General features: G+C 34.6%; 9 protein-coding genes across 15 annotated transcripts; 7 read left to right on the top strand and 2 right to left on the bottom strand.

Annotated features, from left to right (window-relative positions):
* Positions 1 to 747: 747 nt before the first annotated feature.
* LOC117603849 (BRCA1-associated RING domain protein 1) lies at positions 748 to 3862 on the bottom strand. Of its 2 annotated transcripts, XM_034323375.2 has the most exons (11): positions 3683 to 3862; positions 3350 to 3471; positions 3154 to 3233; positions 2886 to 3074; positions 2539 to 2698; positions 2392 to 2472; positions 2114 to 2310; positions 1651 to 1875; positions 1454 to 1563; positions 1257 to 1375; positions 749 to 1195 (listed from the first exon to the last, which is right to left on the bottom strand). In XM_034323375.2, exons 3-11 carry the CDS (start codon positions 3222 to 3224, stop codon positions 815 to 817), a joined length of 1533 nt encoding a protein of 510 aa, XP_034179266.2. In that variant the 5' UTR covers positions 3225 to 3233; positions 3350 to 3471; positions 3683 to 3862; the 3' UTR covers positions 749 to 814. The 2 variants fall into 2 exon arrangements, with proteins under 2 accessions (XP_034179268.2, XP_034179266.2); XM_034323377.2 differs by lacking the exons at positions 3350 to 3471; positions 3683 to 3862 and having other exon boundaries at positions 748 to 1195; positions 3154 to 3339.
* Positions 3863 to 4030: 168 nt separating this feature from the next.
* LOC143305810 (tRNA (guanine(26)-N(2))-dimethyltransferase) lies at positions 4031 to 6151 on the top strand. Its single transcript, XM_076690866.1, has 2 exons — positions 4031 to 4366; positions 4479 to 6151. The coding sequence occupies exons 1-2, from the start codon at positions 4343 to 4345 to the stop codon at positions 6081 to 6083; spliced, it is 1629 nt and encodes a 542-aa protein (XP_076546981.1). The 5' UTR covers positions 4031 to 4342; the 3' UTR covers positions 6084 to 6151.
* Positions 6152 to 6613: 462 nt separating this feature from the next.
* On the top strand, positions 6614 to 10442 carry LOC117603959 (tRNA methyltransferase 1). The gene is made up of 12 exons (XM_034323600.2): positions 6614 to 6737; positions 6910 to 7077; positions 7146 to 7262; positions 7335 to 7742; positions 7806 to 7954; positions 8498 to 8720; positions 8957 to 9124; positions 9197 to 9313; positions 9401 to 9595; positions 9657 to 9854; positions 10118 to 10266; positions 10347 to 10442. Exons 1-12 carry the CDS (start codon positions 6663 to 6665, stop codon positions 10375 to 10377), a joined length of 1998 nt encoding a protein of 665 aa, XP_034179491.2. The 5' UTR covers positions 6614 to 6662; the 3' UTR covers positions 10378 to 10442.
* LOC117603848 (uncharacterized) lies at positions 9484 to 22147 on the bottom strand. Of its 6 annotated transcripts, XR_013062983.1 has the most exons (9): positions 22006 to 22147; positions 21420 to 21905; positions 21017 to 21324; positions 20228 to 20854; positions 19818 to 20139; positions 19442 to 19758; positions 9871 to 10040; positions 9739 to 9779; positions 9484 to 9581 (listed from the first exon to the last, which is right to left on the bottom strand). XR_013062983.1 is itself a non-coding variant. In XM_076690869.1 (8 exons), the coding sequence occupies exons 2-6, from the start codon at positions 21433 to 21435 to the stop codon at positions 19445 to 19447; spliced, it is 1587 nt and encodes a 528-aa protein (XP_076546984.1). In that variant the 5' UTR covers positions 21436 to 21905; positions 22006 to 22147; the 3' UTR covers positions 10435 to 10578; positions 13559 to 13589; positions 19442 to 19444. The 6 variants fall into 6 exon arrangements, 5 of the variants coding, with proteins under 5 accessions (XP_076546984.1, XP_076546982.1, XP_076546985.1 ...); XM_076690869.1 differs by lacking the exons at positions 9484 to 9581; positions 9739 to 9779; positions 9871 to 10040 and adding exons at positions 10435 to 10578; positions 13559 to 13589; XM_076690867.1 differs by lacking the exons at positions 9484 to 9581; positions 9739 to 9779; positions 9871 to 10040 and adding an exon at positions 10435 to 10578.
* On the top strand, positions 10573 to 12698 carry LOC117603859 (uncharacterized). The gene is made up of 2 exons (XM_034323391.2): positions 10573 to 11637; positions 11773 to 12698. Exons 1-2 carry the CDS (start codon positions 11618 to 11620, stop codon positions 12524 to 12526), a joined length of 774 nt encoding a protein of 257 aa, XP_034179282.2. The 5' UTR covers positions 10573 to 11617; the 3' UTR covers positions 12527 to 12698.
* On the top strand, positions 12772 to 14148 carry LOC117603858 (uncharacterized). Its single transcript, XM_034323390.2, has one exon. It carries the CDS (start codon positions 13108 to 13110, stop codon positions 13915 to 13917), a length of 810 nt encoding a protein of 269 aa, XP_034179281.2. The 5' UTR covers positions 12772 to 13107; the 3' UTR covers positions 13918 to 14148.
* Positions 15682 to 17688, top strand: LOC117603856 (aldo-keto reductase 1B-like). Its single transcript, XM_034323388.2, has 4 exons — positions 15682 to 15880; positions 16538 to 17017; positions 17091 to 17446; positions 17528 to 17688. Exons 1-4 carry the CDS (start codon positions 15806 to 15808, stop codon positions 17568 to 17570), a joined length of 954 nt encoding a protein of 317 aa, XP_034179279.1. The 5' UTR covers positions 15682 to 15805; the 3' UTR covers positions 17571 to 17688.
* LOC117603857 (aldo-keto reductase 1B-like) lies at positions 17758 to 19577 on the top strand. The gene is made up of 6 exons (XM_034323389.2): positions 17758 to 17970; positions 18257 to 18536; positions 18597 to 18997; positions 19072 to 19220; positions 19283 to 19370; positions 19444 to 19577. The coding sequence occupies exons 1-5, from the start codon at positions 17905 to 17907 to the stop codon at positions 19323 to 19325; spliced, it is 939 nt and encodes a 312-aa protein (XP_034179280.1). The 5' UTR covers positions 17758 to 17904; the 3' UTR covers positions 19326 to 19370; positions 19444 to 19577.
* LOC143305850 (uncharacterized) lies at positions 21879 to 22574 on the top strand. The gene is made up of 3 exons (XM_076691002.1): positions 21879 to 21907; positions 21996 to 22273; positions 22348 to 22574. The coding sequence occupies exons 1-3, from the start codon at positions 21879 to 21881 to the stop codon at positions 22572 to 22574; spliced, it is 534 nt and encodes a 177-aa protein (XP_076547117.1).
* Positions 22575 to 22644: the final 70 nt, after the last annotated feature.

Here is a 22644-nt window from a genome sequence, read left to right as displayed (position 1 = left end):
CGCTTTTTAGAAGAAGAAAATTCATACAAACTACAAATCTAATAAAATAAGTTGTTGGACTTCGTAACTCGTTACCTAATAATTGGAGCCCCCTAATCATCATCTTTAATACATAATTCTTATATTTGTGGTAACATTTGAAAATTAAACTTTAATTTAATTGAATTTATCTGTAATACTGTTTGAAGTCAATTTTATTGTTAAATTACTTATTTTTTTATTGTTATATTTGAGTACTTATGCCAGCCCTAAAATAATTATTGCATTCTGTAATCTTTCGGTAAAATTAATTTCTAATAAATTAACTACTTAGTTTTATATACCTTTTGATTCGTTTATTGTCTGTTCTTGACTATATTAGAACTTTTCTTTTTTCCTATCCTTTTCCATGTTCGCGCTATTCTTCCTCTTTGCCTCTCTCTTACTCCCCACCAACTTTTTTCTTTCATTCCCTCTTTCCCACTGCATATATATGTATATGTACGCGACTAGCGGTACTTTACCCGTAAATGTACAGGATACCGTACGATATTTCCCTTTGGAATTTATCGTTCTTTACGCAACGGCCAATTCTGAGTGATCATAATACAAAATTATTACATTACTCCTTCTAAAAATATGAACAGAACTTAAATGTTGAATTTTATTACTAATATTTGTGGGTATTACGATAACAATACACGTATTATTTTTAACGATATACGTAATTAAGTAATAAAGAATAATATAATTACTTTATAAAATATACAATTCATATTATTTATTATGTTATATAAAATAGTTATCATTATAAAACCGGAAGTCACACGTAAATTTAAGTAAATCTAAGTAAACCTAATTGTAATGGATCAACTAAAGTAAATTTTTCTATGCATTCAATTAACCACACAAGTGGTAGCGCTTTTATATGAGGCATATTATATTTTATGCGTTGTTCGTCTCTTTGTACAGCATATATAATATAATGACTGCACTTATATAAAGAATGAGTAGGTTCATTTGCAATATGAAAAGGAATGAGTTGTTCTTTTTCTTTTATAATCTCAGGATCTGGTTCTCTTTTTAAGACTGTACCACCACCTGCTTGTACAAGTTTTATCAAAGCGTCTTTTGTTAGTAACATATCATTTATTACATATTCCTTGTTTGATTGCAAAGCAAAATAAAAATAACACTGACTAAAAAGACCTGGATTCTGAAAATACAATCGGGAATATTATTTTACATTCTTTTACTAATATTATGATTAACTTTACCTGATTTTGTGCACTTTCTCTAGCTTGCTTCGGAATACCTTTGTCTGGTACCCCACTTACTTCAAATACTTCCAAATCCCCTTTTAATATTTCATCTATATCCATACCTAGTTGAATCCCTTTCATGTGTAAAATATATATTAGAAATTGATCGTTCATAAATTTTGAGACTTAAATAAATAAGTACACAGTCTTACATTCAGTGTTAAGTAACCAACATCCGCGCAAGAGTGCCATCATTACATTGTACGATAGCTGTACGATATTTTTACTATTTGCTTCTACTATGACATGAGTTACAGTGGATCTAAAATACATGTTAAGATATAAACATTTTTCGATCTTTTTCAACTTTAAAATCATAGTCTGTTACAAACTACAATTAATAACATACCCAAATACAGAAGCAATTTTAATTCTATGCTTTGAAGCCATCTCCTCTAAGTATTTTTTATCTTCATCTTTTAAATTTGATGCATATATAACAATTCTATTAAATGGTTGCGTTGCAGAAAATGATTGATTTAAAGTACTATTAAAAAATGTAACTTCTTCATTTGTCTCGTCATTTTCATCTTTCAAAATATTCCACATTTCACTTTGTGGTATACAGTAATCTCTATCATACAAGAATACAAAATAATAATGAAAATAACTTTGCATAAACATACAGTGTGGGTTACATGAAGTGTAACAAACCAATTACTTATGGCCCACCATGTATGACAAATAAAGATAAGATCATAAAAGTCAGCACTTTACTAATACTAATTAGTAGTGAAATAATACAATTATTAGTTACTAATATTTACATGCAGAAATCAGTATAAAACATTGTAACCCTAAATAACACGTACATAGGCTTTTTTCCATGGGTGTCATATACATGTTTACTAGCAGAATATTTTAAAAGCAGCTGTGCTTCTGGTAACCTATTGGTCATAGCAGCATCATGCAGTGCTCTTCTATTTTCTGCACCAGGTGTATTGGGTAATGCACCACATTCTAACAGTAGTTTACATATACTAGTATATCCAAAATTTACAACTTCTTGCTGCAAAAGAAAATATATAATATGAACAGTACAAATTATGTAACTAAAAAAATGATATATTAAAATACAAGAATAACTTACTAAAGGTGTCCAACCAGTATGATCTTTTGTATTTGGATTTGCACCAGCAGTTAATAAAGCTTTTACATAATCTTCTTGCTTCTAAACATTTAAAAAAAATATTTTATTCTATTTTGAATTTAATGTATTATAAGTATTGAATTGTACCTTTATACAAGCAATGTGTAATTTTGTTTCTCCTTTATCATTTTTTTTATTTATATTTTTCTTTGGTATGCGATAATTTACACTGGAAGCTTTTGGTACAGATTGTGGTACACTAAGGATTTGTGAGGTATTTACATCTGTAGTTGTATTCCACAAATCTCTAAAAAGTTTGTATTAAATATCATAAGTGATCAGCATAGTAGTATTTTCTTATAGGCACTATCATTTATAATTAATCATTTTACAAAATAATGTCTTTTATCTTTTAGTTATTAATGAATAACAATTATACATATAGATAAAATTAACATACAACTATATTCCTAAATACAATAATATGTACACACTTTTCCTGTATTATTTCTGCAATAGTACTACAATAAGAAACAAGATTCTTAATTAAGTGATCATTACATGTTTCAACTGGTTGCACAGGTATATTACATCTTATGCATACAGAGTGATTTACAGTACATTGATTGCAAAAAAAGTGACCACAATTTGTATATCTCACTGCATCTATTGGTTTACTTCCACTAGAATAAAAAGAAAACAAAATAAACTGAAAAGAATGTAAAACAATTGAAAAATTCAATACTTTGAGTAAAATATTACCATTTGTTACATGTTAGTATACTTGCAAAGTTTTTAAGAGCTTCACGAGTATTCCTCCACGACGTATCCATCTTCAATTACTGCAATACAACGTACCAAATATATTTAAAGAAAACTATTGTGTTATTTCTATTCTTTCACTTATTATCATCTACTAGGCATTAACATTGTAGAAATCTGTCTACACATTACTTACTTGTAATCTGTGTTTCCAGATCTTTCTATAAGTCCACTTCTTCTCTGTATGGCAGCGTATAGTTAGTATGACATTCGTACCAATTTTATTAGTTCTTCCTTTACCACACCTCGCACTGACAACTAAAAAGACACAATTTTGATTCCCTTAAATTCTGCTCTTTCAGAAATCAATCAAAATCTACACAAGGCCGAAAAAATTATTAAAATAATTGTTCGACAAACTTGTATCCATAAACTTGTATTTTAAAAAGACCGCCATAGATTATGTGCTTTTAAAATTCGATCCCAGCTCTATCTATACAAAAATGGCGCAAACTACTCAACAACTTACCGATCGATTTTCCGAAGGGAACGCTAGCGCCATCTATCCGATAGTAGCGGAAACTACTTCCTGACTTATCATACGGGAGTCGGTAAGTTGTTGAGTAATTTGCGCTGTTTCCACATAGATGGCGCTACAGTCGAAGCCGAGAGAGCACACCATCCTACCTCTTCGAGGTCCAAAGACAGACTGACGCGCTTCAGCCTATAGCGCGAAACGCCTTGTTTATAAAGTCTTGATTTATAATGATCTTTTTAAAATACATATTTGCAAATACAAGTTTGTCAAACAATTATTTTAATAATTTTACGGTCATATGCTAATTCCCATTTAAAAAAAAATAAAAAAAAAAAAAAAAACAAGAACAAAGGCATATCCAGTCTTGCTGCATCTGTAGTCACTGACTGAAATGTGCTCCGTTTTCTTATAGAAAGATGCAACTAGCGTTCTAAGAATGTTTATTATGTAATGACACAAACTACAATAACGATTGTAGATAAAAATAATGTCGCCATCATTTGATGGAGAACATGCTGAATTATTTTAAAACAAACCGAACATTAACCTTACATGTATTATTTAATTCACATATAAAATGATATACGTGCAGTAAAGTAGAATGTTTAACTAGTAATAAACTCTCCTGTTTATTATCTCCTATATTTCCTTATGAAAAAAATTTACATATGTAATGTAAGTGAAATTTCTCTTCTTAAGTGCACAGTGTTATTATTACATAAAAATAAGAATTATTTAAGATACACTTGTACATACGTATATAAAATATTTAATTGAATATTTACAGATATACTCCAAAATCTTGTCTCATCGGATATTTCTATTGTATCTCTTATCTAATATGGAACAATGTACAAAAAAATTAAAATTGGATAATGAAACAAGCACACCTCCTTCTACTATAACAGAAGGGAAAGCAGAAATTCTGGTAAACAATACAAATGTGTTTTACAACCCTGTTCAAGAATTTAACAGGGATCTTAGTGTGCTGGCATTAATGACATATGTAAAAGACAAAACTGAGCAAGTACTAGAAACAAATAAAGACAAACTGACTGGGATCACTTTATTGGAAGCCTTATCTGCTACTGGTTTACGTAGTATTCGCTATGCTAAAGAAGTAGAGGGTATAAAGCAAATTGTAGCTAATGATATATCTGCGAAAGCAGTAGAAAGTTTAAAGAAAAATATAGAGCACAATAAAGTTGAACATATTATAAAACCAAATCAGGAAGATGCAACATTATTAATGTACCAATGCAGAAGGAACCGTTTTGATGTAATAGACTTGGATCCGTATGGTTGTCCTACACCCTTCTTGGATGGAGCAGTTCAATGTGTATCAGATGGAGGACTACTTATGGTTACAGCTACAGATATGGCTGTATTGGCTGGAAATGTTCCTGAAACTTGTTATCTTAAATATGGAGCTATCTCGTTGAAATCTAAAGCTTGCCATGAAATGGCACTAAGAATCTTGTTACAAAATATTGCAACACATGCTGGTCGTTACGGAAGATACATTATACCGCTACTCTCTATAAGCGCTGATTTTTATATAAGAGTATTTGTGAAGATATTTTCCAGTCAAATTAAATGTAAAGAGAATGCTACCAAAATAGGAAGGGTATATCAATGCACAGGTTGTGAGAGCATCACTACTCAACCATTATGCTACAAACAGCTTACCGGAGGGTATAAATTACTACAGTCACCTGGAACGGATAAATTCTGTTTAGTCTGCCATCGCAAGCAGCAAGAAGGAGGACCTATGTGGTTAGGGCCCTTGCATGACCAACAATTTGTCTCTACACTTTTATGTAACTTAGATGATGTGGAGTTAAAAACATCAAAAAGAATTCACGGAATCTTGAATGTCGTTCGTGAAGAGTTGGATGTTCCATTGTATTACACTATCGATCGTTTAATGTCAATAGTCAAATGTATTACACCACCAATGTTAGTATTTAGATCTGCATTGTTGAATGCAGGTTTTAATGTATCATACTCGCATGCGTGTAAGACATCTATAAAAACAGATGCACCGAATTCTGTTATATGGGATATTGTACGTGCATGGGAGAAACGGAATCCTGTCACCCCAAATAGATTGCCAGATAATAGTCCTGGAAAATGGATATTAAAGAAACCAATAGATACAGATGTTTCATTTGAATATCATCCTCTAGCCAATCCAGTTTCCAGACAAAATAAGTTGACTCGTTTTCAGCAAAATCCTATCGTTAATTGGGGACCTGGTACACGCGCAAAGACAAGAATTAATCTAGTAAGTGAAACTGAGACTTCGAAAAAGATAAAAAATCAAAATAAGAATTCTAAGAAAGAAAAAGCTCAAATAACGGAGAACAGCGAAGGGGAGAAAGCTGTATAAAATAATCTATTGGCATTTGTATGGTTAACATAAGTTTTTAAAGAAAATACAAATATTGATATATTATATTTGGTTTCTATCGATTATTATATTTTCCCGCTCATAAAAAAAGTACGTTACGCTTATTTATAGTTTGCATTTTAATACAAATTTGAATGTATACTTTGAACTTGCATCTCTTTAAAAACTAATAAATAAGTGTAAAAAACATTGTTCATATCTCATCGTGAATTACGTAAGTTTTCTACGAGTACATATGTCCATATTTCGGTACGTATTACTTTGAATAAGACTTCATTAGCTGTATCTATATAGATTAGGCATACAGTACTGTATGCACATAATGTAATCTTAGGTTTATCGAATCAGTTATTGCAATTGCGGAAAAAAACTAAATAAAAAGTATTCATTTTGATACCAGCGAATATGTACCTAGCGAGGGAATGTACCTATAGTGGGGGGATCTATCTCACTAGTACTTATACATATACCTACTCACATGTCATCTAAGTCTTGTGTATATATTTCAGAAAGTAACAACCGGATTAGCTCTAAACGTGTGATAAAACACAAGTTACAATGGCTGCACCAACACTTACTTTAAGTAATGGACAAAAGGTTCCAGTGTTAGGACTTGGTACTTGGCAAGCCGGAGTAAGTATATTACATTATGAAAATTAGTCATGTTATCACTTCTGTAAATATTACTTCTGTCTTTAAAACGCTAATTATGACAAGCTACGAATATTAAAAACGACAAGCACCGACGATAACGTTCATTTTCAAAGTACACATTTATATTACTTTTATTGTCATATTTTTTAAGGACGATCCGAGCGTTGTTGAGCAAGCTGTGCGAGATGCCGTCGACGCTGGATACAGACATTTCGATTGCGCTTACATCTACGGTAACGAGAAAGAAATCGGTAAAGCATTGCGAGAAAAAATCAATGAAGGAGTTGTGAAAAGAGAAGACTTATTCATTACAACAAAGGTAGTTACGTGTACGACAAAAATGGGTCACATTAATAGCGGCATTTATTGACATTTTTATATTTTTAGCTATGGAATACATCCCACAAAAGGGAACAGGTGGTACCAACATGTAAGAGATCAGTCCAAAATTTCGGATTGGGTTACGTGGACCTTTATCTTATTCACTGGCCCGTATCTTATGACGTAAGATTGTATGATTATATAAATTCAAATATGTTATAAAACTTGTTATTTTAACTTGCATATTATTTTCAGGAAAATGCCAAAGGTCTGTGGCCAGTGGATGAGAATGGTAAGCCCTTGTCTGGGGACGCTGATTACGTGGACACGTGGCGTGGTATGGAAGAATGCGTGAAATTAGGATTAGCAAAAAATATAGGGCTTAGCAATTTCAACTCGAAACAGATTGAACGTGTGTTATCGGTCGCCGAGATTAAACCTGTTATGAATCAAGTGGAATGTCACCCGAACTTGAATCAAAAGAAGTTACGAGAATTCTGTGCGAAACGTGGTATAACTATTACCGCTTATAGCCCTTTTGGTTCGCCTAAACGAACTTGGATCAAACCTGGCGATCCACAAGTTACCATCGAAGCGCCGGAAATTGTTACGATCGCTAAGAAATATGGAAAAACCCCTGCACAAGTTGTCCTGCGATACTTGGTAATTATATTTGTACAGTCATGGCGGGGGAACTTATCTAAAATAATCGTCCTTCATTTTCAGACACAAATTGGTACTATTCCCATACCGAAATCAAGCTCCAAAGATCGCATAAAACAGAATATTAACATTTTTGATTTTAACCTAACTCCGCAAGAAGTTGCAGCAATAGATAAACTCGATCGCGGAGTTCGTATATGTCCAGCTGCAGAGTAAGTAATAAATAGATATTCGTATTTATATACACTATCGTTTTCATGTTCTAATTATAATACAATTTTTGTACTTAGGTTCAAGGAACACAAGGATTATCCTTTTAACATAGAATTCTAATAAAGTTCTTCGAAATAATTGTAATGTATTCCTGTGTTTGTTTGTATTCATATTTTATACAATCTTCACCCGGATATGTAATTCCTGATACCAATAAACTTCCGTTTTAGAAATATTGCTCAAGAAAGCGATGAATCACGTGCCCGCAGCGTCATTTCTATTAAATATTCAGAAGTAGTAATATATCATAGTTTTTCTATACGTTTATGTATAAATTCAGAGCCTTTTCTAGTTAAATATCAATTAGTATTACTCCTCAAAACAATTTATTTCTTATCGTCGATAAGAAATCGAACATTGATACCGTGCTTAAAAATTTCATGGCGTTATGAAATTCAAGCAATACTTTTAATCTTGGCATAAGCGATAGAATCATTCGCATCAACACTGTTACGTAATTGTTATCTGTGAGGAATAGTATGAATAGGAGGTGCTTCAATGCTTTGTAACCAGTTGATATCCAAGAATATTAGCGTTTTAGTGAGGATCGGACTGAAAGAACGGAACGTTCAACGAACAATTTTACCGCCTATCAGATTTTTCTTTAAAAATTTCTTCAAATTCCAACCTAAAATGTCGCCAATACCTAGTCTTACATTTTCCAATGGCCTCAAGATGCCTGTTTTTGGCCTTGGTACGTACCAGGTAAGAAAACATGTAGATCATTATTAAAATTGCTGAACAAATATTAAAATATTAGAACTTTCATCTACATACATACATAGTTAGAGGAACCATTTTGGAAACCTCGTAGATAAGAATCTTCGGAATCATATCACGTGATCCAAGCACGCGGTTTATTCAAAAGTTGCAAGATCTAGAACATACAGTACACCTATGATTTCATGCACAATTTGTTTATAACTAATTTCTTTTTTCAGTCAAAAGCGGGAGAGGTAGAAAAAGCCGTGATGGAAGCTATAGATCTTGGATATCGTCATATAGACACCGCACATTTTTACCAAAATGAAAAAGAAATCGGTCAAGCGGTTCAAGCTAAAATCAAAGACGGCACCGTGAAAAGGGAGGATCTTTTCATTACAACCAAGGTAATATTGTTTCTTATTTCAATTAATTTTAGTTTTAATAAACGTAGAATTAAAAAGTGATGTTTGTTTTAGCTTTGGAACAATGCCCATAAAGAAGATATGGTTGTTCCAACTTGCAAAAAATCTTTGGAACTTCTTGGTCTCAGCTACGTGGATCTCTATCTAATTCACTGGCCATTTGCTTTTAAGGTAACTTCCAACTCAACGATTCACCCAATCGAAATTAAATTACCAAAGCATCATACATTTATACAGTATGTTCTAATCATTTGTTAGGAAGGAGATGAATTGTTACCTAAAAATGAAAAAGGTATTCCTATAACATCAGACACGGACTATCTTGAAACTTGGAAAGGAATGGAACAATGTGTGCAGTTAGGATTAGCTCGTAGCATTGGAGTCAGCAATTTCAGCATAGAACAAATCACTCGTTTGCTTCCAGTAGCTAAAGTTCCACCTGTAAACAATCAGGTAATTCTATCTTAACGAAGTAACTCTTAAACATTATACTGAACAAATTCTTTGTACACAGGTCGAAGTTAGTGTGAATTTAAATCAAAAGCCATTGATTGAATTCTGTCAGAAAAATAATATCACTGTAACTGGATACTCACCATTGGGACAACCTGGAAACAAAGCCGGTGCACCGAATTTCCTGGAAAACCCAACAATTTTAGAACTCGCCAAAAAGCACAATAAAACACCAGCACAAATTAGTTTACGATACGCGGTAATTATTTTTTTACCTTTAATCAAATTGAAGAGAGTGTTAATTGATCTTTTGCCCTCGGGTAAAGCCATGTCCGAGCTTCGAAAATCCTTTTTATCAACAGCAGCATTAATAACATAAGCTGATCATTTTAATTAATATCGATAAATTGCGAGTATGATCTGCGTTCATCGTTAGAAATGGGTTCTGTAAAAAAGAAAGAAACATGCGGTTAAAACTGATATACGATATTTAATTCCGTGTAATTCTTTCAAACATATCAGGTGCAACATGGAATCGCCATTATCCCGAAAACTGTAACACCCAGTCGACTGAAGGAAAACATGGACATATTTGATTTTTCCTTATCAACTGAGGAAATGAACTCTATAGCAGCACTCGCTACAGGTCAACGCGTTGCACGATTTATAGAGTAAGCGAAAAATACTTACTATGTATAGGTAATACAATTGAAAGAAATCAATCAACATTACATTATTAATTTTTTTTCAGCTTGAAGGACCACAAATATTACCCATTCTAGAAGTGAAAGTTTCATCGCGAACGGATGGCAGGAAGCAGCTCATCAGTTTCGGTGTAAATTAAATAGTAAGGCATATCCTCTTTGAACTTATATAATCCCACGCTGCAATTCGGCTCTCGTTTGACCCTTGTCTATTCAATTGGATATATTGAACGCCATGGAAAATTTCGACGCTTCGTTTTGAAATGACATCATACTAGCCTGCAAACATAACAAAGCGGACACCGTTGCGAATCAGGCTAATTGCATGTAACCAGTATTTACAACGATGACAGAATGTACAATTTCTGAGCAAATAAAATTGCATCAAAACGTAGCTTTATACGATAACATCTTCTATTTTTTAAGAAACAATCGTGTATCGTTGTTTTTGCAACAGAAAACTTGTTGGAAACTTGCAAATCAATGTGTGTCAAGGTATTCTAGATACTGTAAAAGGACACTCGTGTTTCAAATACAGGCTGTTATCTGTATACTAAACAGCAGAAATGCGGTAGCGGAAATGTAATTAGTAAAAGAAATTTGAATACAATTAAGCTTGCAGATAATAAAGTAATAAAAATACATTGTTTCATACCAAATGAGGCTAATTTTCGTTTGAAACTTCTTTTTACAATTCTAATTTACTATTTAATGTTCTTGTGAGAAAAAAAAGTAGTATTACACGGTAGAGTGCACAAGTAGTCCAAGTCATGGAATGAAGAAAGTCGTCTATAAATTATAGCAGGATCCTACTAGGGAAAAAGGACCGTGATTTATTTTCATTGAGAATTCTGGGCCAGCCTTCTTCAAGGCCAATGAATGGCAAAGGCTCGTGTGGGCGAGGACCCTTTTTTTAGTATGACTTAATCGACAAGCGAAATTGCTTATCCCATATTCGTTCGAATGGAATTTTTTGCTGCTATATTATTCAATATTTCCACTATGATGGGATATTCCATCACTTTCGTTTCTTCTTTTTCTCTCTTTAAAATATTCACTTAACGTTCTGTAATGTCCACAACATCATCGGTGAAGAAAATATTATATCACAGCAACAGGAACTATCTGAATCGCGCGATAAGTCACATGCCGATTCGAATTTGAATTTCTCATACATCGTCGTGTTTAGTAAATCATGCCATGACCTTCGACAGAGTTCGTACAGTTTCAATGCTATTCGCTATCATATTGTCAAGTTGACGGTCACGTATTCAAGACGTTTCCAATAAATTCGTTATATGGAGGACGCAATTACATCATGAATCATATCGCACAGGTGTAAGTTTTTTTTTTTTAAATTCTTTTTTTAAACCTATCTGATGAAATTGAGTCACGTTATACCCGGTATTTTCACTGCAAATATTTTATCTACAGCATGTGCGAAAACAATGAATACCGTTTTTCATTCTATAGATTGAACACGAAATTCAAGTCACCAACACAAAAGGAGCTGTCTTCCGAAAGCACTGAATCGTCAAGGATATTCCACTGCGGCTCGTGGAGGTCTAAAATGCTCGTTAAGGTGAAAGAATGCCGGGATGCGATTAAGAACATGATTACCTTCGACAAGTTACCAAACACCATAGAAACTGCACAACGAACCGCTATCGTGAACGGGACATCCTTCTCCTCCAACGTGTCGAGACATAAAAAAACATCCTCGTTACCGGACGTCATCACATTCAGTAGCGTCGCGTTGAAGGATGAAGAGTACGATAATGAAGAGAATCTAACGAGTAACTCGACGTTGAATTCGAACGAGAAAGAAGTGAACACATCCGCAGAGGTGAACGACACGGTGGATCGCTTTACGACGAGCCACGACACGACCAACAGCTCATTGAAATCGTTCCTGCTATTAGAGAAGCAAGTAATGGAAGAATATCTAGACGAGAAAGAGGCGTTTACGATCAAGAAGAAAATATCGGCCGAGCCGTTTCTTTCTTACGCCGAAGGAGCCGCGGAGTTTGTTTGGGCCGACGACAAGGAGAAGAACGTCCCGTGTAGAGTTTGGAACTCCGAGGAACATGTGAACTGTTCGGATATTGATTTTCAAAATCCGCACATGAACTCGACGTTCAGCGAATATTCGGAAGTTACCAAAAATCGTACATCATCTCCGATTCAAAATTGGAATCCTGGTTTCGAAAATAATTTCTCAATATGAATTTATATGTTAATCTTCTATTCATTGTAATATTTTTATTTATTGAACATCATGTACGATTCACTTTCAATTTGATGCAATAAAGTTTTCTGTAAATTAAACGCGATCCTCGGAATTTCATTACAAAACCTTTCAACGACCCTACATCCATGTCCGTCGTTATTAGCCAAGCGTATCTAAGATTGAAAATCTTGAGAAGGGGGTTAAAGCATTTAGACTATCGAAAAAATTTTTGCGCCATTTTTTTTTTGCCACTTCCGGTCTGACCGGGGTTGACTTTAGAGCTCTACTTTTACCTAGTTGGATTTGAATGTAAATAAAAGCATTGTATGAATTATGAATGATTCAGTATCTTAACAGCCGTGCTCGTGACGATGCGAATACTGACAAGAATTTGAAAAATCATTCCACATTTTTCATTGTTAATTTATGGTGCAGTCATCGAGTACGAGTAGTGACCGCGCGAATAGAACGCTCTATATATAAATGTTTAAGCAAACAGATACAAGATAAGTAAGAGATAACGTTTAGGTTCTAAGAGATTAGTATTAAGGACGTAATTGATTTCGAGAATCACCGTCATGTCGGTGTTCGCGAGCCAATACGATGCTTTATTCGTGTCCAACCAGAAGCTGAAGGAGATATCGATCCTCCTGAGGAATGGAAGAACCGTTCAGAGCAAAGTAATGAACCTGATCTTCACCATACTCCGCTGTATTGTTTTACACATCGACAATCATTGTACCCGTTTACACGAATTCAAAGATGTTTTCAGCGATAATAGTCTAACGACTCTGAGGAACGACCTAGAGGATCTTTTGTACTTCGATGCAAAATTCTTCAATTGTCTGCTCTTGGAGTTGACGTTGTACACTTTGCGGAAGGAACGCAATTATCTCGACAGAAATATCGCGTTGATCCCAAATGGAACGATGTCCAGAAGCCGATGGAACGATGTGATCATTCGGAGGAAAGTCAAGGCCATCGTGAAGTTCATGATTTTTCGAAAAACTAGAACATGTAGGTGCTTACAGGTCGAGGGTGACGCGTTGAACTGGTCCTCCTACAAAGATAAAATCGGTGTTATACTTAATAATCAGATAAATAGTAAAAATATATCAAACAACAGAATCGTGGTTGATCAAAACAACTGCTTGAAATATTCGAAAGACAATTATCAAAGGGACATAGTGGATCGGATTTACTTCAGAAGGAACGGTACGAACAGTTTACAAAATCGTTCAGGAATGGAATACAATTTAAAAGATGTTTACAACCAACGGTTCTGTAACAAGATCTATTGTGTATTCCACTACGGATGGATATGGCTTTCCTTGTATTATTTCACCGTGTTCTTTATCCAATGTTATTCAACGCTTCGTGAACATTAAATAGATTTTAGTTTAATATTTATGTAGTTCGAAGTTTTATTCGTGCAGTTCTTACGTTTATCGATTACGAAATCGATAAATCTGTTTCGCGGAAAACGGTATGGGTATATCGTTCGACGTTTTAACAGATTAAGATAAAGTGAACGATAAAGTTGTACACGTGCATAGAGTCACTTGTTTAAATTACAAAGAGAAGTATTCTATATAAATTGAATTCATCTGGCAGTGTTTTCAAAATTTTTTTATAAAGTTCTTTTTTTTTCCTCTGATAAATAGAATTTAATCAAACCTCCGATCAATTATTCGGATCTTTATGAACAAGGTTTATATAATATGATACTTTGAATGTTCTAATTATACACGTGTATTTTTATCAGAACGCATATCTTTAATTATGTATATAGAAGATATTTCTATGATTAGAAGCTCTTTACATTGTATATAAAAATAAAAATTATCGTTCTCATTGAAACGTTGAAAGGTTTTAGTACCATCATTGTTCTTCCATATGCTAACACAATAACATTATTGAAGAACGCTCTATCCATTGTACGGTTTAGAAGAAAAGAAATAGTCTACCTCAAACATCAAACGGTTAGCTCCTTCGAATGCGAATGTCGATCAATAAACATTATTGATTTTAAATTAAATGTATTATCGACGCGAATAACGTCAAAATGTATATAAAATATGAAATATAGTTTCAAGTATACACCGAATTTTATTTTTTTCTTTTCATTTTATTACTTCCAAACGTTAAAACCATAGTGTTATGTTTTTTCTTGTTTTTTTTTTCTGTTTACCAGTTCGTTGAAACCGAGCGTCGTTTTCAGAAAGCCGTAAAAATGTCAGAAGACAATCAACTTATCGATCCATAGATGACATTGTCAGAATTAACGTACATTCGAAATCTCCTGCGAAATGTGAATTAAAATCACTTTCAAGAACAATCCATTTCTGTTATGAGTGTACACTGTTATTCTCTGTAATTCATTCATTCATTCTTAACAATCAAGGGTTTCAACCGTCCCTTGCTGTTTGTAACGGTCTCTGTAATTTTCCATAGGGCCCGTTTCTCGTTAACGAATTTACCGGCATCCCAGGGACTACGATCGAGATACAGACACAAAGAAATCTTTCTGTATAAGACATAAAACTTATTATGCAAGATCGCACACATGTATGATCGAGAATCGCATGCGCAGAAAACATTTATGAAACAGGGCAGTACACTTTTGGGGGATCAAAGGTACCGTTCCTTTCCTTTTCTCTTATTTTTTTCAGATTTTTCAAACTCCTTCGTTTATAGCCTTCGGTAACAATTTTTCCATTCGTAGGTCTGATATAAAATATCTCAATCTGAAAAACAGAAACCAAAGATAAAGTATATACTGTATGTAAATATCAAACAAGTCCTATGCAGAGTGTTATTCTACTAAAAATATATTCAATATTTAATAATTAAACAAAACGAATAAAATAGATTTTTGTATTGGTATCAATCAATAAAATTCTTAAACATTGAATCTTAAGTTTAGTGTCCAAGTTATGTAAAAACTGTTATGAAGTATGCTGTAAGAGGAGATTTTGATATAAATTCGTTAATCATAACCAATATTTATCTTTTGAATACGTAAGATTAAATATATCTTTTGATCTATAAATTCACGAAAAGACAACGAATTCTACATCCATATTACGGGTCTGCTTTCGGGGGGAGCGGGAACAGGGAATCAACGTAGGACATTTATAAAAGGAGCTTAGGCAAATCTACCGGCATTTGTACTGCTAACTTTAGTGAATGACGGTTTGCCGAATCTCAACAAGTGGAAAACTTTGTTTCAAAAAGTCTTTGTGTGTCTAACAATAAATATATAACAAGATCAAGATGGTTCTGAACGTACCGATCATGAAATTCTATAACGGCAACGAAATGCCGGCTTTCGGTTTGGGTACATGGAAGGTCAGTACTATCTCCTATGACGCGATTAAGCATAGCAAAAGATTTATCTCATAAATTCACGAAAGAGATACAAAGAATTGTTCATAAGCTACGTTCCGACTTCTCTCTTACTGAATGCCGTTCATTTTAAGTGAATTTATTTCATAATTTTGTTCTCATACCAACGGAAAATATTTAATTCTTCCTTCATCTAAGACGCAATTGTTCCGCGATGTTCTAGAATCTACTAAATGGATGAATAGTTCGCTTCCATCTGAAATACAGCTTCCGGTTTAATTGATATTTATTTTCACATTTTATGTGTTAGAAATCAAATTGTATGAATAAAAAATAAAGTATATTAAAGTAATATAATTTTTGTTTAAATTTGAATTTACGTAATTATATATGGAAGTACATATGGATATGCAAGTTTAAGCTGTTATTTATCATTTTGAAACTATAGATATGCATATTGTGCAATTATAAAAAAAAATCGCTATAAGTATTATAACTGAATTTTATTAGAATCAGTAAATGGCATTGCATATTTAAAGATAAGCTATTTATCACAATTATATAAGAATGATATGAGATCCAAGAATTTGCTGGAAAATCATTTTTACTTGTGTGATAAGTGGTACTTCACATTCTTAATTAATGATAATCATATTTCAGTCCAAACCTGGTGAAGTTACTCAGGCTGTTAAGGATGCTATTGATATTGGATATAGGCACATTGATTGTGCCCATGTGTATGGTAATGAAAAAGAAGTGGGTGAAGCCATTAAAGCAAAAATAGCTGAAGGTGTTGTGAAAAGGCAGGACCTTTTCATCACAAGCAAATTGTGGAACACTTTCCATAAGCCAGACTTGGTTGAACCTGCCATCAAGAAAACTTTGTCAGATTTAGGTCTAGAGTATTTGGACCTTTATTTAATCCATTGGCCAATGGCATACAAAGAAGGGGGTGATATATTTCCCACAAATGCTGATGGTAAGCCTGCATTGAGCAATGTAGATTATCTAGACACATGGAAAGCAATGGAAGCTTTGGTAGCAAAGGGACTGACCAAGAACATTGGTGTAAGCAATTTCAATTCTGAACAAATTGAAAGGTTGCTCAAAAACTGTACCATCAAACCAGTTACAAATCAAGTGAGCATGCATTTCATTCAATTTCTACTAACATTTCTTATAGAATATTTTTACAGAGTTTATTTATTTGCAGATTGAATGCCATCCATATCTAACTCAAAGAAAGCTCTCAGACTTTTGCAAAGAAAGGGGTATTCTCATTACTGCCTACAGTCCTCTTGGATCTCCTGACAGACCATGGGCCAAGCCAGATGATCCAAAATTGTTAGAAGACAAAAAATTGGTTGAACTTGCCAAAAAATACAAGAAAACACCTGCACAAGTTCTAATTAGATATCAGTTGGATCGCGGGCACATAGTAATACCGAAATCAGTAACAAAATCAAGAATTGCTCAAAACAGTGAGGTCTTTGACTTCAAACTCACCCCAGAGGATATTGCATATATTGATACCTTTGATTGCAATGGCAGGATCTGCCCAATGACAGGGTAAATATATCTTTTATAATACTATTTATATTAAGTTTGGAACGCGTTTAATTTTTCTAATATAAAACTATTATTTTTCAGAACCGAGCCAAGTCCTTACTATCCCTTCAACATTCCATTTTAAGGAATTGTATTATGTTAAGAAACGATATGTACAAACTGGTATAATTTCATCATTTATATATTTTTCTGCATGTTTTATACTGCATTCTGTATAAAATAAACTGCACAATAATAAAAAATGTGTGTACTTTAATTACCTGCCCGATGTATTTTAATTAAAAAACGTAGCACTTAAGATAGTGGGGAAATAAAAATAACACAATGCTATAGTGACTTGCGGTGTAGATAACATCGATAATAATAATTAGATATGATACCGGTATGATATATATACAGAAGTCTTGATTAACGAACATCAATTTATCGCAGATATAATTGGCAGTGCACACTTCACGATGGTACCATCTGTAAAATTCTACAATGGCAATACGTATCCCATATTGGGTCTCGGCACGTGGAAGGTACGTTAAAACTTGACTCCACTAAATTTCTATTACTTTAAAAAGTATATAAACAATTTTATTCAATGAAATAACATATTATAGGTTATGTTTCATCAAACATCTTTCATTTCTGTAATTGAACAGCCAATAAACGGAATATAAAGATCAATGTCGTGAAAAATAATTAATTGCTTTTATCTTCTGTAATCATCTCTAAGAATATTTATATTCTTACCGATCAAATGACGTGTTTTATTACATGAATACATACACATATATATGTATTCGTTTGCTTATTAAACAGTCAAAACCAGACCAAGTAACTCAAGCTGTGAAAGATGCCATTGATGTAGGATATCGACATCTTGACTGTGCCCCAGTTTATGAAAACGAGAATGAAGTGGGTGCAGCGATTACTGCGAAAATTAAAGAAGGCGTTATCAAACGGGAGGATATTTTTGTCACTAGTAAATTATGGCACCATCGACCAGAACGAGTCGAGGCTGCATTGAAAAAAACCTTGAACGACCTTGGTCTCGAATACCTGGACCTTTACCTGATACATTTTCCAGTTGCATTCAAAGGTATTTTCTTCTTTAATGAGTTTAAGTATCGATTAGTGTATTTAAAAAATTCGTTCACAGATGGAGATGAAACTATACCAAAAGATTCCGATGGTAACATCTTAACCGATGATACCGATTACCTCGATACCTGGCGCGCCATGGAGAACGTTTTAAAGAAAGGTCTCGTGAAGAACATTGGCGTAAGCAATTTCAATTCCCAACAAATAGAACGAATACTAGCCAATTGTACGATAAAACCGGTGACTAATCAAGTGGAATGCCATCCATATTTAACTCAGAAGAAACTTTCCGAGTTTTGTAAATCCAGGGAGATTACGATCACTGCTTACAGTCCTTTCGCAGCTCCCGATAGACCTTTCGCTAAACCTAACGACCGATTGGTATTGGAAGATCCGAAACTCAAAGAACTGGCTGCTAAATACAAGAAATCACCTGCACAAGTAGCATTACGGTATCAAGTATGTATCTTGAATCCATTAAGTATCTCGAATAGGATTAAAAACCTTTCATTATTACACTTCTATCTTAACAGACTCAACGTGGACATATAGTGATACCCAAGTCGGTAACAAAATCGAGAATCCAAGAAAACTATGAAATTTTCGACTTCGAACTCAGCCCTGAAGATATGGAAGTAATGAATAGCTTGGATTGCAATGGAAGGGTCTGCATTATACCTGGGTAAGTACTTGTAGCAAGCACCAAAGAAATCCTTCTTTAATAATTTTATATTTGATTTTCAGACTTGAACATCACAAGTACTTCCCATTTAACATTGAGTTCTAATATTGGATTATGTATAACAAGATTAAATGAAATATATTTGCAGAAGTAATAAGCCTTGTCAATAAATTTTCCTTGTAATATTGCAAAAGAATAAAACAATAGATAAAAATACTTACAGGTCAGTTGCACTGGCACGGCAAAGATGCATCGCTGTCCTCGCAACCGCAGGAACAACATTCGCAAAATTCATCCTCGCTATTACTGTCCTCCATGTGCGTGTTTAGATACTGTGAGCCAGTTGGATGATAATCGTTCAGTGCATCACTGCAATTGCACTCCGCATCCGACAATCCTAGTGCACATTTACCCTTGCAGTTACACCTGCAATTTCCTTTGGGGTGTAGAAAACCGTTGCAAGGCGAAGGACAAATTTCACACGGGCTTCTAAGATCACAGGGCGGTACCAATATTGGTTTGCACAACTTACGAATACCTGTAATTTCGAGTACAATTAGTTCCTATTCCGATCGATGAACTGGTTGCATTACGTACCATGATCCATGATTGGGCAAGACGATAATTCGCAACAACCCTTCCTCGAAGGGGAACTTCTGGGGAAGCTCTTATTGCAAAAAGAAATTCTTCCTGTGCAGGATTTTTTCATCATACTTTGAATCTCTCGGGGACCAATGCACGGACGAGAACGGTTCGGCAATTTTGTAGAAGTCCCTGGAGGGCACGTCATATGTCCGCAAGGTTCACAAGACGGGGTTGAAAATTTTGATTTTGATTGTTTCGATGGTTTATCGTTAATCGCTTTTTCTTCTTTTTTCTCAGAGATAGATAGCGTTGCACCGATAGACTCTTCATTTTTCTGTAACGTGAATAAAAATATTATTAATTAATAAATATTTATTAAATAATTAATAATTCCCTTTCAGCAATAAAACAAATTCATTTACGTTGTTTTCAGGATTCGACGAGGTAACACTTTTTGTTTGAGACGACACCTCCTCCACTTTGTTCTCATTATTCTTCCACCAGTTCGGCATCCACGAGGATTTTTTCTCTACCTGATCCCCGGATTTTTCCTGTTTAATTTCCTGATCTGGTTTCTCATTAATATTCTGCTCCGAAGTAGAAACTACCGCGTCACTTTTATGTTGTGCTTGTTTCTTTTTCGGACGAAAATCGTTTGACGAACGCATCAAACATTTCTTAGGCACGCAACAAATCTTCATCCCGTTGCATTCTAGATCCTGAGCACAGTTGATCTTTCGTCTACCGCAAACATTTTGGTATTCTCTGGATGTTAACAGTCGATCCATTTGCTCCTTGAATATCGTTTCCCTCTGTTCCAGCTCTTTGATACAATTCTTTAGGCTCAGCTCCTCCTCGGCCAGCTGACGGATCTTCGACAAGCAAATGATGTCCTCGGAACGTATGGAATGAAGGCTCGGAGTCTTGTAACTCCGCACCTCCTTCTGCAGATCGTTCAGAGCGTCGTTCATTTCTTTGTTCACGAGTTCCAATGATTCCAACTCCATATCCGTTTCCTCTAACTTAACGTCCGCTTGAATAATCTTCTCCTACAATTACAAACGATACCTTTAGTCAAGATTCGAGAAAACGCAAAAGAAATACGAATAGGGATACAACAACGACGAATGAGATTTTGCAACGGGTGCAAGGATTCGAGCACACTGGCAAGATTTACCCGAAGAAATCGTTGAATTTCAATCGTTCCGTACATGCAACTCCGCCGTCTCCCCGTTCAATTCCTTCACGGTTCTCTTCAAGTTGTCCAGCAATCTCTCGGTTTGGTCCGGGTAAGGTGAGAACCTTCTCATGATCTCGCGAATCTTGCAATACGGTGCATCCTCGCACTTTTTGCACGTCCACATATTGTACGCTATTAACGCCGGTATAGATCGTTCCATCGTCGTGATCTTGTCCCTCAAATACTTCTGCCTACCAAGAAGATCGCAACGTCGTTCCTGCATCTTCGACGTGATGTCCTCGAAGCACAGGGAACAAGGATCGTCCTCTGGTATGGGACCTGACCAAACAAATTATAACGAATTATAACGCTTTATCGAATGTATATCTTGTTTATAACGCGAGCGATGTGTTTATTTTCGATGAATCACCTACATTTACAACGCGACATCTTGCTTCGTCTCCGCCAGTAAACGCGAACTTTGTAATTAGGTTACTATAATTTTTTTTTTCTTTCGTGGATTCCTCAACGTTTCATTGCATTGCATCATTCTTCGGACGAAAAGTTACAAATAGGCGATACATTTGACGACATGGTCTTTCGAATTTTGATACCACTTTAAGAGCATTTTTTAAACGACCCCGACAATTTCACGCGCTAAGCTGAACTGTATCGTGTAGCGATTGAACTTGGCGGTGACTCGATTTAAAAAAAAAAATCGCACAAGATCGTACATTTGTTCTCGATTTTTTTTTTCTGAAAAACAATCTGTACGCATCAAGAAAATTAGCATGCATCAGGAAAGCTTTCTGTGATCTAGATAAACCGATCTGTCCGTGCCGTGAGAGACGTCGAATTGCTTAAAAATCTGGAGCCGATCGAGGTGGACAGCGATGTTACCCTTCGATTTAGTCAGGAGTCTGTAAAAGAGAAAAATCCCATTTCTTCGAATATTATTTTACGATTAATTAATTTGGTAATTGGTATACAAATGATTTCGTATTTGACAGAAGAACAGACTTGAGTAGCCGTTACACAGACGACGACAAATGTTCACTGCTAACCGGAACTAGCGTCTCTTTACAAGACAGCACAGGGAGTACGATCACAGGCTCGATAAGAGCCAACTACCAACGCAATTTCGAAGATCGTGTATTGCATGGGCAGAGCGGAGGTCGGAGATTCAGTTACAAAAAGAGAAAAACCTGCAACGGAAATGAAATATTTAGTGCCCCTGCCGGAGTCAGTCCCCATCACGTTAAATCGTCGATCATCCGAAGGAATACAAGTTTGTCATTTAAATCTACTTAGGTTAATGTATCCGAAACTTACGAAATTGAATCACTTTTTAATCCTTATTAGATGGATCTCCATTAATTTTTGTATGGCCGCAAAAACCACCTAGAAGCAGACTGTTAAGAATTCTAGCTCCTCTTATGCACGGTATTCTTATTGGGTTCTTATTTTTGGATGCTATTCATCTTTGGCCAGGGGAATTCTTACCTACGTCGTTGCCCTCCGTAATGCCCGTTCCTTTACCACCCGTTAAATGCAACGTGATCGAGCCGCGTTGGTTCGATAATAGTTAGAATGATTTTGTAATATTATCACTTTTCTTCAAATTCAAATCACACTTCCTCGATTAAAATGAAACGATGG

The sequence above is a fragment of the Osmia lignaria genome, chromosome 11 (assembly GCF_051020975.1).
Source record: "Osmia lignaria lignaria isolate PbOS001 chromosome 11, iyOsmLign1, whole genome shotgun sequence".
In the NCBI taxonomy this organism is placed as follows: domain Eukaryota; kingdom Metazoa; phylum Arthropoda; class Insecta; order Hymenoptera; family Megachilidae; genus Osmia; species Osmia lignaria.
This window is presented reverse-complemented; position numbering and strand designations above follow the sequence as displayed.

Coding starts and splice junctions, on each gene's coding strand:
- LOC117603858 (XM_034323390.2), top strand. CDS start 13,108: ATGTCGGTGTTCGCGAGCCAATACGATGCTTTATTCGTGTCCAACCAG.
- LOC117603849 (XM_034323375.2), bottom strand. CDS start 3,224: ATGGATACGTCGTGGAGGAATACTCGTGAAGCTCTTAAAAACTTTGCA. Junction 2,311..2,391: donor ATACTGGTTGGACACCTTTA/GTAAGTTATTCT, acceptor TTTCTTTTGCAG/CAAGAAGTTGTAAATTTTGG. Junction 1,376..1,453: donor TTGGTTACTTAACACTGAAT/GTAAGACTGTGT, acceptor TACACATGAAAG/GGATTCAACTAGGTATGGAT.
- LOC117603848 (XM_076690869.1), bottom strand. Junction 20,855..21,016: donor GGGAGACGGCGGAGTTGCAT/GTACGGAACGAT, acceptor TTGTAATTGTAG/GAGAAGATTATTCAAGCGGA. Junction 20,140..20,227: donor CGTCGAATCCTGAAAACAAC/GTAAATGAATTT, acceptor TTCACGTTACAG/AAAAATGAAGAGTCTATCGG.
- LOC117603859 (XM_034323391.2), top strand. CDS start 11,618: ATGAATCATATCGCACAGGT. Junction 11,638..11,772: donor ATGAATCATATCGCACAGGT/GTAAGTTTTTTT, acceptor TTCATTCTATAG/ATTGAACACGAAATTCAAGT.
- LOC143305850 (XM_076691002.1), top strand. CDS start 21,879: ATGTTACCCTTCGATTTAGTCAGGAGTCT. Junction 21,908..21,995: donor TTCGATTTAGTCAGGAGTCT/GTAAAAGAGAAA, acceptor CGTATTTGACAG/AAGAACAGACTTGAGTAGCC. Junction 22,274..22,347: donor GATCATCCGAAGGAATACAA/GTTTGTCATTTA, acceptor AATCCTTATTAG/ATGGATCTCCATTAATTTTT.
- LOC117603959 (XM_034323600.2), top strand. CDS start 6,663: ATGGCTGCACCAACACTTACTTTAAGTAATGGACAAAAGGTTCCAGTG. Junction 9,855..10,117: donor AAATTAGTTTACGATACGCG/GTAATTATTTTT, acceptor CAAACATATCAG/GTGCAACATGGAATCGCCAT. Junction 10,267..10,346: donor CGCGTTGCACGATTTATAGA/GTAAGCGAAAAA, acceptor ATTTTTTTTCAG/CTTGAAGGACCACAAATATT.
- LOC117603856 (XM_034323388.2), top strand. CDS start 15,806: ATGGTTCTGAACGTACCGATCATGAAATTCTATAACGGCAACGAAATG. Junction 15,881..16,537: donor TCGGTTTGGGTACATGGAAG/GTCAGTACTATC, acceptor ATCATATTTCAG/TCCAAACCTGGTGAAGTTAC. Junction 17,447..17,527: donor AGGATCTGCCCAATGACAGG/GTAAATATATCT, acceptor ATTATTTTTCAG/AACCGAGCCAAGTCCTTACT.
- LOC143305810 (XM_076690866.1), top strand. CDS start 4,343: ATGAAAAAAATTTACATATGTAAT. Junction 4,367..4,478: donor AAAAAATTTACATATGTAAT/GTAAGTGAAATT, acceptor GAATATTTACAG/ATATACTCCAAAATCTTGTC.
- LOC117603857 (XM_034323389.2), top strand. CDS start 17,905: ATGGTACCATCTGTAAAATTCTACAATGGCAATACGTATCCCATATTG. Junction 17,971..18,256: donor TGGGTCTCGGCACGTGGAAG/GTACGTTAAAAC, acceptor CTTATTAAACAG/TCAAAACCAGACCAAGTAAC. Junction 18,998..19,071: donor AAGTAGCATTACGGTATCAA/GTATGTATCTTG, acceptor CTATCTTAACAG/ACTCAACGTGGACATATAGT.